This window comes from Crocuta crocuta, unplaced genomic scaffold (assembly GCF_008692635.1).
Source record: "Crocuta crocuta isolate KB4526 unplaced genomic scaffold, BGI_CrCroc_1.0 scaffold162, whole genome shotgun sequence".
Taxonomy (NCBI): Eukaryota; Metazoa; Chordata; class Mammalia; order Carnivora; family Hyaenidae; genus Crocuta; species Crocuta crocuta.
The window spans coordinates 5,812,204-5,823,281 of NW_027529433.1; the positions used below are offsets into that span (position 1 = coordinate 5,812,204).

An 11,078-nucleotide genomic window follows, 5' to 3' on the forward strand; every position below is an offset into this window, starting at 1 on the left:
CAAAAAAAAAAAAAAAAAAAAAAAAAAAAAAAGCCTAAAAAAAGGTAAAGTGATCAACCTGAAGGTACTCAGCATTAAGCACAGTTACAAAATAATCACTTTTCTCTCCTTTTTAAGGTGTTGGAATTTGAAAATATCCTAAACAAGAATTTTTATATTAACTTAAAAAACTGAGTCCTCCTTAAAAAATAAAAAATGGTGACTGAAGAAGAAAACCCATTTTCTTTAAAAAAAATTTTTTTATGTTTTATTTATTTCTGAGAGAGAGAGAGAGAGAGAGAGAGCGAGCAGGGAGGGTCAGAGAGAGAGGGAGACACAGAATCTGAAGCAGTCTCCAGGCTCTGAGCTAGCCGTCAGCACAGAGCCCGACGCAAGGCTCGAACCCATGAACCACTGAATCATGACCTGAGCTGAAGTCGGACACAAACGACTGAGCCATCCAGGCGCCCCAAGAAAACCTATTTTCAAGAAGAAAATAAGTTCATATAAACTAATAGAAAATATTCAGTTTTAAAAGTATGCCTTTATGACCTCAAGTTGAAAAATGTAAGATGTACCATAACACCTATGTAGCTCAATTTATGGACTAACCTTTTTAAAGGCAATTTATTTTTTCCCCTCAATTACAAAAGTGGACTCCAAATATCTAACCCACTCAGGCAGACAACACATGTATCTTTAGGGTTAGAAACTATGTAACTTGGTTTCGTTCTACTGATTAGGCCATTCAATGCAATAAAACTTTAAGGCCCAAGTATTAGCTATTTATTCAAATCCTTCCCTCTAAAAATAACCAAGTAGTAGCCCACATAATTTTGAACAGTATCATTAAAATAATCAGCTTCAAACAGTTAATTTTTGGCAGACACATTCCTCCATTTCTAACATTTTTAACGTGTTGCTTCTACAATGATCAAACTGGGTTCCTTACAGAAAATTAAACAATGGTTATTTACTCACCTTCATCCTCAGTATCTTCTGCACTTCCGTTGTCTTCACTGGTGATGTCTTCATCATAACTGTCCTCTGTCTGAGAGTCTGTAATTTCACCTTCTTCTGGCTCACTATCAGTCTCCACGATTTTCTCATCTTTAAATGATGCTGAATTATAAATGTTTTCACTGAGAGAAGATTCTACAGTCTTTCCACTAAGTGGAACAGTAAATTTGGTGGGACTCTTTTTATAATGAATGTCCATTTTGGCTTTCTTTTTCACATTTGCAAAATCTTCTCCCTCACTGCAGCTTATATGTTCAACACTGGATGCTTTTTGATCTTCTGAATTCAAATCCTGGAATGAGGTAGGTAAGGAGGTGGGAAAAGAGAAAAATGTCTTAAACATGATCATCTTCTGTTTAATGCCGAATGTTTCAATGAATTAGTAAAGATATATGTACAATATTATATATGAAATAATAATAGCTATTACATATAATCCCTCTTCCTCTCATGTTCCCTTTCTTGTTTAATAACAGTACCATCCATTTATCACCCAAATAAAAAATCTTATAGTTACCTTTGACATCCCCCTCACTACCACATGGAATCAATTAACAAGTGCTATAGACTATGTTTCCACGTTATCCCAAATCTCTCTATCTATTGTCCCTGTACAGGTTCTTATCACATATTGCTTAGATCATGCGACAGCGTAGACCACTGCTGTCCAAAAAATATATAATGTAAGCCATGTATATACGTTAAATTTTTCTAGTAACCACATTAAAAAAGTAAAAGCAGGCAAAATTCATTTTATTGTTTTATCTACCCAATATACACAAAATCTTATCATTTACTATAAATAACATTTTATCACTGTAACATGATTTATGAAACATTTTACATGGATTTTCTGCACTAAGTCTTCAAAACTGAGTACACTGTAGTTCAGTTACAAACCTTAATTAGCCAGGTTCATTTCAAGGGCTCACTAGCCACATGTAGTTAGTGGCTACATTAAAGGACAGTGCATGCCTAGAGAATATGTCTATCCTAAATTTTCTTTTTGAACTTCTAATCAATTATTAAGTCAACACACATAAAATACAAAATCAGCTTTAATTACAACACTGATTTAAACATCCAAATGTACGAGGGCACCTGGGTGGCTCAGTTGTTAATCATCTGACTTCGGCTGAAGTCACGTCTCACAGTTCATGAGTTCAAGTCCTTCTTTGGGTAAGCCCTGCTTCTTTCTCTCCCTCTGCCCCTCCTGGGGTTTTTCCTGTCCCTCACTCACTTGCACCCACTATCCCGCTCTCAAAAACAATTAAATAAATAAATAAGGATCCAAATGTTAAGGGTGCCTGGGTGGCTTGGTTGAGTGTCCCAACTCTTGATTTCAGCTCAGGTCATGACATCATGGTCTGTGAGATTCAACCTCGTGCTATTAGCAAAGAGCCTGCTTGGGATTCTCTCTCTCTCCTCTCTCTTTCTCTCTCTACCCCTCCCTCCCTCACGTGTTTTCTTTCAAAATATGTAAACAGATAAACATTAAAAAAAAAAATGAAGATCCAAATGTGCCTATGTAGGAGAGCTATAGTTTCACTAAAATTTAGTACTTTTACGGGGTTGGTCTGATTAAACAAAACAAAGTAAAGTAGTTTAAAGTAAAGACAAACCCATTACATCTCTTTTATTCTAAAATTCTAAATTAGCTGCCTTAATTTTTTTATTTGCTATACATGTATAGTGGGCATATCTTATGACAAATGAACAAATCTATTATTTTAAACTTAAAAGAAGCAGAGTTATTTTCCTTTTTCTTTTGGTTTGTAACATACTCTAAATTTTCTTTGTGCCTAAAGCAACATGATGAAGTGAATTCATATGTTCTTCTGTTATTTTATAAAACAAGAGCATCTTGAACACATTTTTATTTTTACTATATTTATTTATTTTAGAGAGAGAACAAGTGGGGGAGATGGGGGAGGGAGAGAATATCAAGCAGGCTCCACACTCAGTGCGAAGCCCAAAGCAGGGCTGGATCCCACAACCCTGGGATCATGACCTGAGCCTAAATCAAAAGTCTGATATTCAACCGAGCCATCCAGGTGCCCCACATATTTTTTTTTAAAGGTTTATTGGGGGGTGGAGGGGACGTGCGCATGCAGGGAAGGGGCAGAGACAGAAGGAGACAGAGGATCTGATGCAGGCTCTGCTCTGTCAGTGCAGAGTCCACTGCAGGGCTCAAACCCACAAACTATGAGATCTTGACCTGAGCTGAAGTTGGACACTTAACCGACTAAGAGACCCAAGCGCCCCCGGTATCACAAGTTATGAAGTTCTCCTCAGTCTTTATGTATTTTAAGACCTAAAAGACCATTTTAAGACCTAAAGAATGCTTTTTCAATTAAACATACTACCATTTTCTTAACCAATATCTTGCAGGCCATTTGAACTCTTCATTTTTTTCTGTTCTTACAAATACTGCTATATAGGGGCACTTGGGTGGCTCATTCAGTTAAGGGTTGAACTCTTGGTTTCAGCTCAGGTCATGACGTCAAGGTTTTGTAAATTCGAGCCCCGTGTCGGGCTCTGCACTGACAGTGTGGAGCTTGCTTGGGATTCTCTCTCTGCTCCTCTCCTGTTCACGTGGTCTCTCTCTCAAAATAAATAAACTTAAAAAATATATATTGCTATCTAAGGTATTTTTCTTTCTTTGGATTTTTAAAATTACCAGAAATGAAATTTTCCAGTTAAAAAACATGAACTTTTATGGTTATTGACACAAAGGGCCAATCTACTTTCCCCAAAGACACCAAATTCCACTTCTGATAAGTACGTACCTACATATTTCTTAACTAACATAATAGGTAAGAAATAGCTCAACATGACTAGTAAGTTGAACTTTTATCCATGTCTACATACAATCTGTGCTTTTCTTTTGTTATTGTAAATTGTGCAGTGACATCAATGAATTGACTGAGGGTCTGAATGCTCTTCTTCCAAATTATGTAACACGTGAGTATTTTATCTGCCCTGAATCTACCTCCTTCAAACTTTAAGAAATTCCTTTTTGTGGAAACTAATTTGACAATAAACTATTAAAAAAAAAATAATAAANTTTATCTGCCCTGAATCTACCTCCTTCAAACTTTAAGAAATTCCTTCTACTTTCAGTGACTGAGAATTTATGAAGAAGTCCATGTTTGCCCCCATGTGAATGCTCCTTGGTTGACAGATTCTGATATCTTGTTATCTTAATAGATATTTTTGAAATACAGAATTATTGAATTATAATTTTCAGTTTCATCAAAAACTTTTGCTATAATTACATCATTATGTAAATTTTTAAAATTTTGAAGACATTACCTTTTCTTCATTTGTTGTAGAAGAATCTGGATCCTTTCTTCTCTTCTTCAATTTTTTATCCTTACTTTGTTTTGTGCTACAAGTCTGATAAGGCTGCAAATCAACTCGAGAATGAAATTGGTATCGACCACTTTCCACATCACAGTAGTAATAAATTCCAGTGGAAGGATCATAATATAGTTGATTTTCCTTTCAAAGACAAGAAAACAGTTAAGTTTTATTCAGGTAAGATAAAATAACATTTAAAAATAAACTTAACAGACACCAAATATATTCAAAAATAGTAAATTTTTCTTTTTTTTATAAATGTTTCTAGTATTTCCTGAAGATAATGAGTAAAGATGACAGAATGGAAAATGCTTCTAATTTCCAAACTACTTTACCATTCGGTATTTGCTGTAATTTCCTAGTATGAAAAATGAATATTTAAATATTAAATTGAATCTCATGAAATTGTCAATATTTGACCATTTTGGTACTTACAAAAACAGCAATTTCATATGGTTCAAAGTAATACATTAACGAAAAATGATAAAAAAAAATAAACCTTTTAGAAGTCATGAAAACTAAAGCTGACCATATAAAAGCAATTCCAGATTCATTATCCTTATGATTACACAATAATGGTTTGGTAGTATAAAACCCCCAACCCTTCTCTCAATGTCGTAAAACAAATATATGCCTTTTAGTGTTCATGACTAAAGGCTCTGAAGAAAAATTGAAAAATAAAATTAAGCTCTGGGGTGCCTGGGGGACTCAGTCACTTAAACATCTAACCCTTGATTTCAGCTTAGGTCATGATCCCAGACTTGTGGGACGGATTCTCTCTTGCTCTCTGTCCTTCTCCCCAGCTTGCAAACGCTCTCTCTCTCAAAAAACAAGACAAAAAAAAAAAAAGCCTCAAACTTATAAAAATTAAGGTTATAAATACAACCTAATAGTTTACATAAATAAAGTGATAAATAACTGTCTTTGCTGGTTAATTCTACTGTAAGTAATGTAAAAGAGCCATGCAAAAATGAATTTTGGCAAATTATGGATAAAAACCAGAAAGATTAGGTTATATAATCATCTGTATTTATTAGATACTGGCCCATACTCTATAACCAAGATTTAATGGAACAACCCATGTTTTATTTACATCATAAACCGATACAGATCAGATGTGGAAACATCTTACAATATGCTAAGGTTAACCCACTAAACTTGCCTGGAAAAGACTATTTTCCTAAGTGTTGATATTACTGCAATTTACTATCTTTAATTCACTTTGCAGATGTTTTATAAAAATACTTAGAATTCTATCTTTACTGTAACTAAAAAACTGAATGGACATGATGGTGATAACAAAACTTTTATAATTCAAGCTTATTTAATCTCCTATGTCTTTCAGACCAAAACACACTTTTAAAAAAATAAAAAAAGCTAACTAAAATTAAATAAAATGAAAACTGGCACAATAAAAAGGGCAAAACAATGATGTCTCTATTTTACTAAAACATATAATCTATAGACCTATAAAATGTTACATATAACCATTTATAGAACAGACGAAGGAGTAAAGATGTAGAAAGGAAGGTAGAAGAATGATGAAGACTAACATCATACACTTGTAAACTCTGTATTTTCCTCAAAGCCAAATAAATAATAGCTACTCTCTTTGGTAATAAGAATTTAAAAATTAATTTTCTAGATATTAATTAGCATTGTCAATTAGCATACCCCTGTGGAAAAAAACCCTTTCTTTATAAGGGATTTACAAAGACTATCAAGAGCAAACCTACAAGCTAATGAAATCCTTTATCTGACTAAAATATTTAGTATTATCACCATGTTCCCTAGATTAGCTAACAATAATTCCAGTGACTAGAATGGTGAACATGTGCTCCACTTCTGGGTATCACATCCTATAATTCCTGAGGAGCAGATCACATGTTGAGACCACTGATGTTGAGGTAGAAAAGTGCCATCACTGTCATCAAATCTAAATGAAATCCCATTAAGTACCAAACGCCAAGAGCCATAATACTGAATTATAAATTATGAAGTTTATTTTCTCATTCTGTCCTTGTCAGTGGTCCATTATATGCATTACATGTCTGACTCCATACTAATTTCCTAATTCGCACTGTTAACACTGATTTTTAAAATAAATGAAATGCTGGGGCACCTGTGTGGCTCCATCAGTTAAGCATCTGGTTATTGATTTTGGCTCAGGTCATGATCTCACAGTTCATGGGATCAAGCCCCACGTCGGCCTCTGTGCTAACAATGTGGAGTCTGCTTAGGATTCTCTCTCTCATCTCTCTCTGACCCTTCCCTGCTTATCATGCTCTCTCACTCTCAGAAATAATTAAACTTAAAAAAACTAAAACTGAAAAAAATTAAAAATGAAATGCTTAAAAGCCACAGAACTTTTAGACTAATAATAAACATGCTACTGAGAATTCCAGAAAAAGACTCCTTTTGGGGCTCAAATGAAGTATTTGAAACAACTCTAAAGTATCTCACGCCAAGCCTGGAGTTAACAATGTCACTTCCTTATCAATTCTATGAAAAAATGTTAGTTAGTTTAGGTTCTTAAACACTTTACAACAATGTAGTTAACAGTTTCTATTAATACTCTAAAATTGTGTCGCAGCCTCTTGCCTAAGATCGAATGTATTAATGCGCTAACATTTCTGCATGTTACTTTACATATAAAAGGTTATTAGATCTTTTGGAAATATTAGTCTATAATAATCACAATTAACTTATTTAATTAAGAACACAGAAACGTAGCTTCATAAGCTATTTTACAACTCTTTATTCATGTCAAATAGCTTTGAATCAGATACAATTTTTAAAAGCAGCCTCTTGCTTTTCTTAATTCAGTTTAAGGTTGAATACTTGGTATCAAGCAGCAAGAACACAACCATACAACACTACACAGTCTGAAATACTTACAGAATCGTAATAGAAGCCAGTGCTGTGATCAAAATACAGTCCAGTGTTCTCATCATAGCTAAATCCAGTCTGAGACACAGCAGCTTCTGCTGCAGCTCTCAAACTTTCAGCTAAAGAAGAACCTTCTAAGGATGTCTCTTCTGTTGCTAATACAGATGCTGGCTCCTAGGTAAGATACATTCATGTCAAGTAAGACAAATACTTACTTTTATCAATTTAATAGTTAGCAGAATTAGAAAAAATAAATAGACTTAAAACAATTTTAAATAATAAGACTTCAATTTTTGCAATAGAAAGAAATGGCTGCCAACTACAGTGTGGTCCAGTGTAAAAAAAGTTACTAGTGTTTTAGTTAATTCAATTTTGACCTGGTTTTGAAGAGATTCAAAGTGAATGAGTCACCATTACTCAAAAATACTGCCTGATGCAGTAATCTACAAAATACAGACTCTGAAATATTCTTTAAGAATATCTTGGGATCCAAGAAGATGTGGTTTATCTATATAATGGAATACTACCTGGAAATGAGAAACAATGAAATCTGGCCATGTGTAGCAACATGGATGGACCTTGAGGGTGTTATGCTGAGCGAAATAAGTCAGGCAGAGAAGGACAAATATCATATGTTTGCACATATAGGAGGATCAGGAGGAACTTACCGGCGGCCCATGGGGGAGAAGGGGGGAAATGGTGGGGGAAAGGGAGAGAGGCAAACCATGAGACTTTTGAATGCTGACAAAAAATGAGGACTGATGGATATGGGGGGGAGGGGGCGCCCACTTGTGGGGATGAGCAATGGGTGTTAGGTGGAAACCAACTTGACAATATTTGTAAAAAAAAAAAAAAGGGTATCTTGGGACCCTGGGATTACTGGGATCCTGATTCAAATTGAAGAAACAAATTTCTATGACACTCAGACAATAGTGGGAAGGTATTTGATATAAAATAAGCATTAAAAAATTCTTAGTGTGGGAGTGCCTGGCTGCCTCAGTTGGTGGAACATGTGACTCTTGATCTTGGGGTTGTGAGTTAAAGCCCCACACTGGGTGGAGAGGTCACTTAAAAAATAAAATCTTAAAAAAAAAAAATTTAGTGTGAACATGTTATTGTGGCCATTGCCCAAAAATTTTTGGTTGAGTCAAAATACAGTGACAAATTTTCTTTTAATTTATGTAAATCACAAATTTTTAGAACACAACAGAGCAGAAAAACAATTATATATATATTAACAAGTTCCAATTTTTATTTCCTAAGAACTGTTTTTATTCACTGCATAACTATACATAAAATGTTTATAACTTTTGAATATGCTGTAAGGGACCAAAGAAGTCTATTTTTCTAAATAACAACAACAAAGAGATCTGTTTTGGGGTATCAACAGTTTGTTTTCCTTTTTAAGTTTTATTTATTTAGGTAATCTCTACACCCAACATGGGATTCAAACTCACAACCAACTGAGCCAGCCAGATGCCCCCTCAACAGTTTCAGGTTAAGCATTACCTGTAAATTTGAGGCAAAATGGTCTTCTGCATATTTAACATGTTCTGTTATATCAGTACCGGTGTAAGCATCACTTTCTACTTGTGACTGGTCTTCAGAATTAAAAGTAGGAGCTTCAATATCCTGATCTTGCTGAACTGACAGTTCAGTCTCTTTATTTGGAAGACTAACATCCTTATAGTATGTCTGATAATAATAATCTGTAGCAAAAACAAGGTAGGTGATATCATATTAGAAAAACATACAAAAAAAAAAAGTTAATTCCAAACCCCTGGCAATGAACACAAAACAGCAGATAAGGCAAACATATATTATTTTTACAACTGTATTATGACTTAACAGACTAAAAGGGATGTGCAGATAAATCTGCAGAACTATGTATCTTGAATTGTAATGTCACCTTCAATACCCTAGTTGTCAAATTATAAGAAAAATGGTAGATTTGGATTTTCCATAAGAGTAAAAAAAGACAGCAGGCATATAGGTTGCATTCTGTCAAAAGAAATGAGCTTCTCATCACATACTACCTTAATATCGTTGCCTATCAAATGATTATGAGATAAAGATCAAATTGATTTTTTTGTCAAATTTCTCTCATGATGCTGACTTAAAAAAATATATATATATGTACCATGCATATATGTAATATTAATACTACTGCTGTGTTTAACAATTTAGTTAAATCACATACTGAATAAAACAAGGCAAAACTTAACCAGAAAGATTATTTTTTATGATCTGTATTTATTAAAAGTCAGTTGCTCAGTTATTTTGCCTCACAATGCCACTGATGAGGTCATGGTTGTGAGCTCATCACTCTCACAAGGGCCTAAGAGAATGGCACTGAACACAACATGAAGCCGAATGCATCAACAGGAAAACATACGTGCCTGGTCACAAGGAAGGCCAGAGTAGATGGTTCACAGCATGGCAAACATTACTCAGTTAAGGTGCCATTGAAAACATATTAGCAATACTATATATTTACAGGAATGATATTTCTATTTTCCCACCAGGAGAGCATACAGATTACCTGAAAATACCAAATCGTATGGATAAAAGTCAACATAACAGTTCTCATACTTAGTTAGTTTTAAGTTTAAATAAAACTCCACCTTAGCAGGATATGAATGTAACAACATTAAGATAACTTCATTAATACCTGAGATTGACCAAGGAGGATGGTTCTCTGTTTGTACTTCTACATCAGATTTTTTATTATCCTCGTTTCTCTCACAATGGAGTATTTTACTGAGCTCTTCTACCTAAAAAAAAAAAACAAAAAAAAACAAGACTTTAGGAAAATAAACCATATAGCAATCTAATATTATACATACCATCCTCCTGAAACTATAATAATTATATTTCTTGCTAAAGTTTTAGAGAAGCATCAAAGCTGCTAGTCTCCTTTTCAGAAAAATTAAAAATGCTATAACTGACTTTCATCTCTCACACCTGCATACGGAAATGTTTTTATTTTTTAGGTTATTTAAGTAATCTCTACACCAGTATTGGGCTTGAACTCATAACCCTGAGATCAAGAGTCACAAGTTCTTCCAACTGAGCTAGCCAGGCAGCCCAGAAATGTTTTTATTCTTATACTCTCTTGCTAAACTCAAAATATTCCCTCCAAAAATCAGATGAACTAAATTAACAGGACTTTTCAAAAAGGATCCCATATTTCGATCAATAAGAATGGTTTTATACTAAATTTTAATCAGTTTTCCCTAAAGAATTAATCTAAAAAAACATTAATTCCTATTCAGATGAAATTATTTAGTATCATTCAGTGTCCTCCACCTAGAATTAACTATTCACCTAAATATATTAATATTCATATACTTTAATGCACTTTTTTCCCCTTATTAGATAGTAGTCTTATGACTAAGTAACTGCAGCAAAAGGGAATGGAGGTGACTGTCTCAGAGGGGCATCTATCCTCCCTGTGCCTCACTGAATGCCAAGGCCAGAGCAGCAGTGGGGAAACACCCATAAGCAGATGAGGAACAATCCCGTAAACACATCTCATTTGGAAAGGATCTCAGCGTGAGACAATGTCTATTATAGGCATAAAACTAAAAAAATTAAAAAACGGGGCGCCTGGGTGGCTCAGTTGGTTGAGCATCCGACTTCGGCCCAGGTCAGATCTCATGGTTCGTGGGTTTGAGCTCCCACATTAAGCTCTGTGCTGACAGATCAGAGCCTGGAGCCTGCTTCAGATTCTGGGTCTTCCTCTCTCTCTGCCCCTCCCCCACTCATGCTCTGTCTCTCTCTGTCTCAAAAATAAACTATTAAAAAAATTTTTTAAAAAATAAAAA

The 11,078-nt window shown here is 34.5% G+C and overlaps 1 protein-coding gene across 1 annotated transcript in view; it reads right to left on the reverse strand.

The window, feature by feature from the left end:
- Positions 1–11,078, reverse strand: part of AGGF1 (angiogenic factor with G-patch and FHA domains 1) — a 30,875-nt gene that overhangs the window by 16,148 nt on the left and 3,649 nt on the right. The window contains exons 2-6 of the mRNA XM_077759906.1: positions 9,923–10,025; positions 8,761–8,960; positions 7,261–7,425; positions 4,315–4,503; positions 961–1,291 (exon numbers count right to left, since the gene is read on the reverse strand). Coding sequence (XP_077616032.1) covers positions 961–1,291; positions 4,315–4,503; positions 7,261–7,425; positions 8,761–8,960; positions 9,923–10,025 — 988 coding nt within the window. The remainder of the gene's footprint in view (positions 1–960; positions 1,292–4,314; positions 4,504–7,260; positions 7,426–8,760; positions 8,961–9,922; positions 10,026–11,078) is intronic.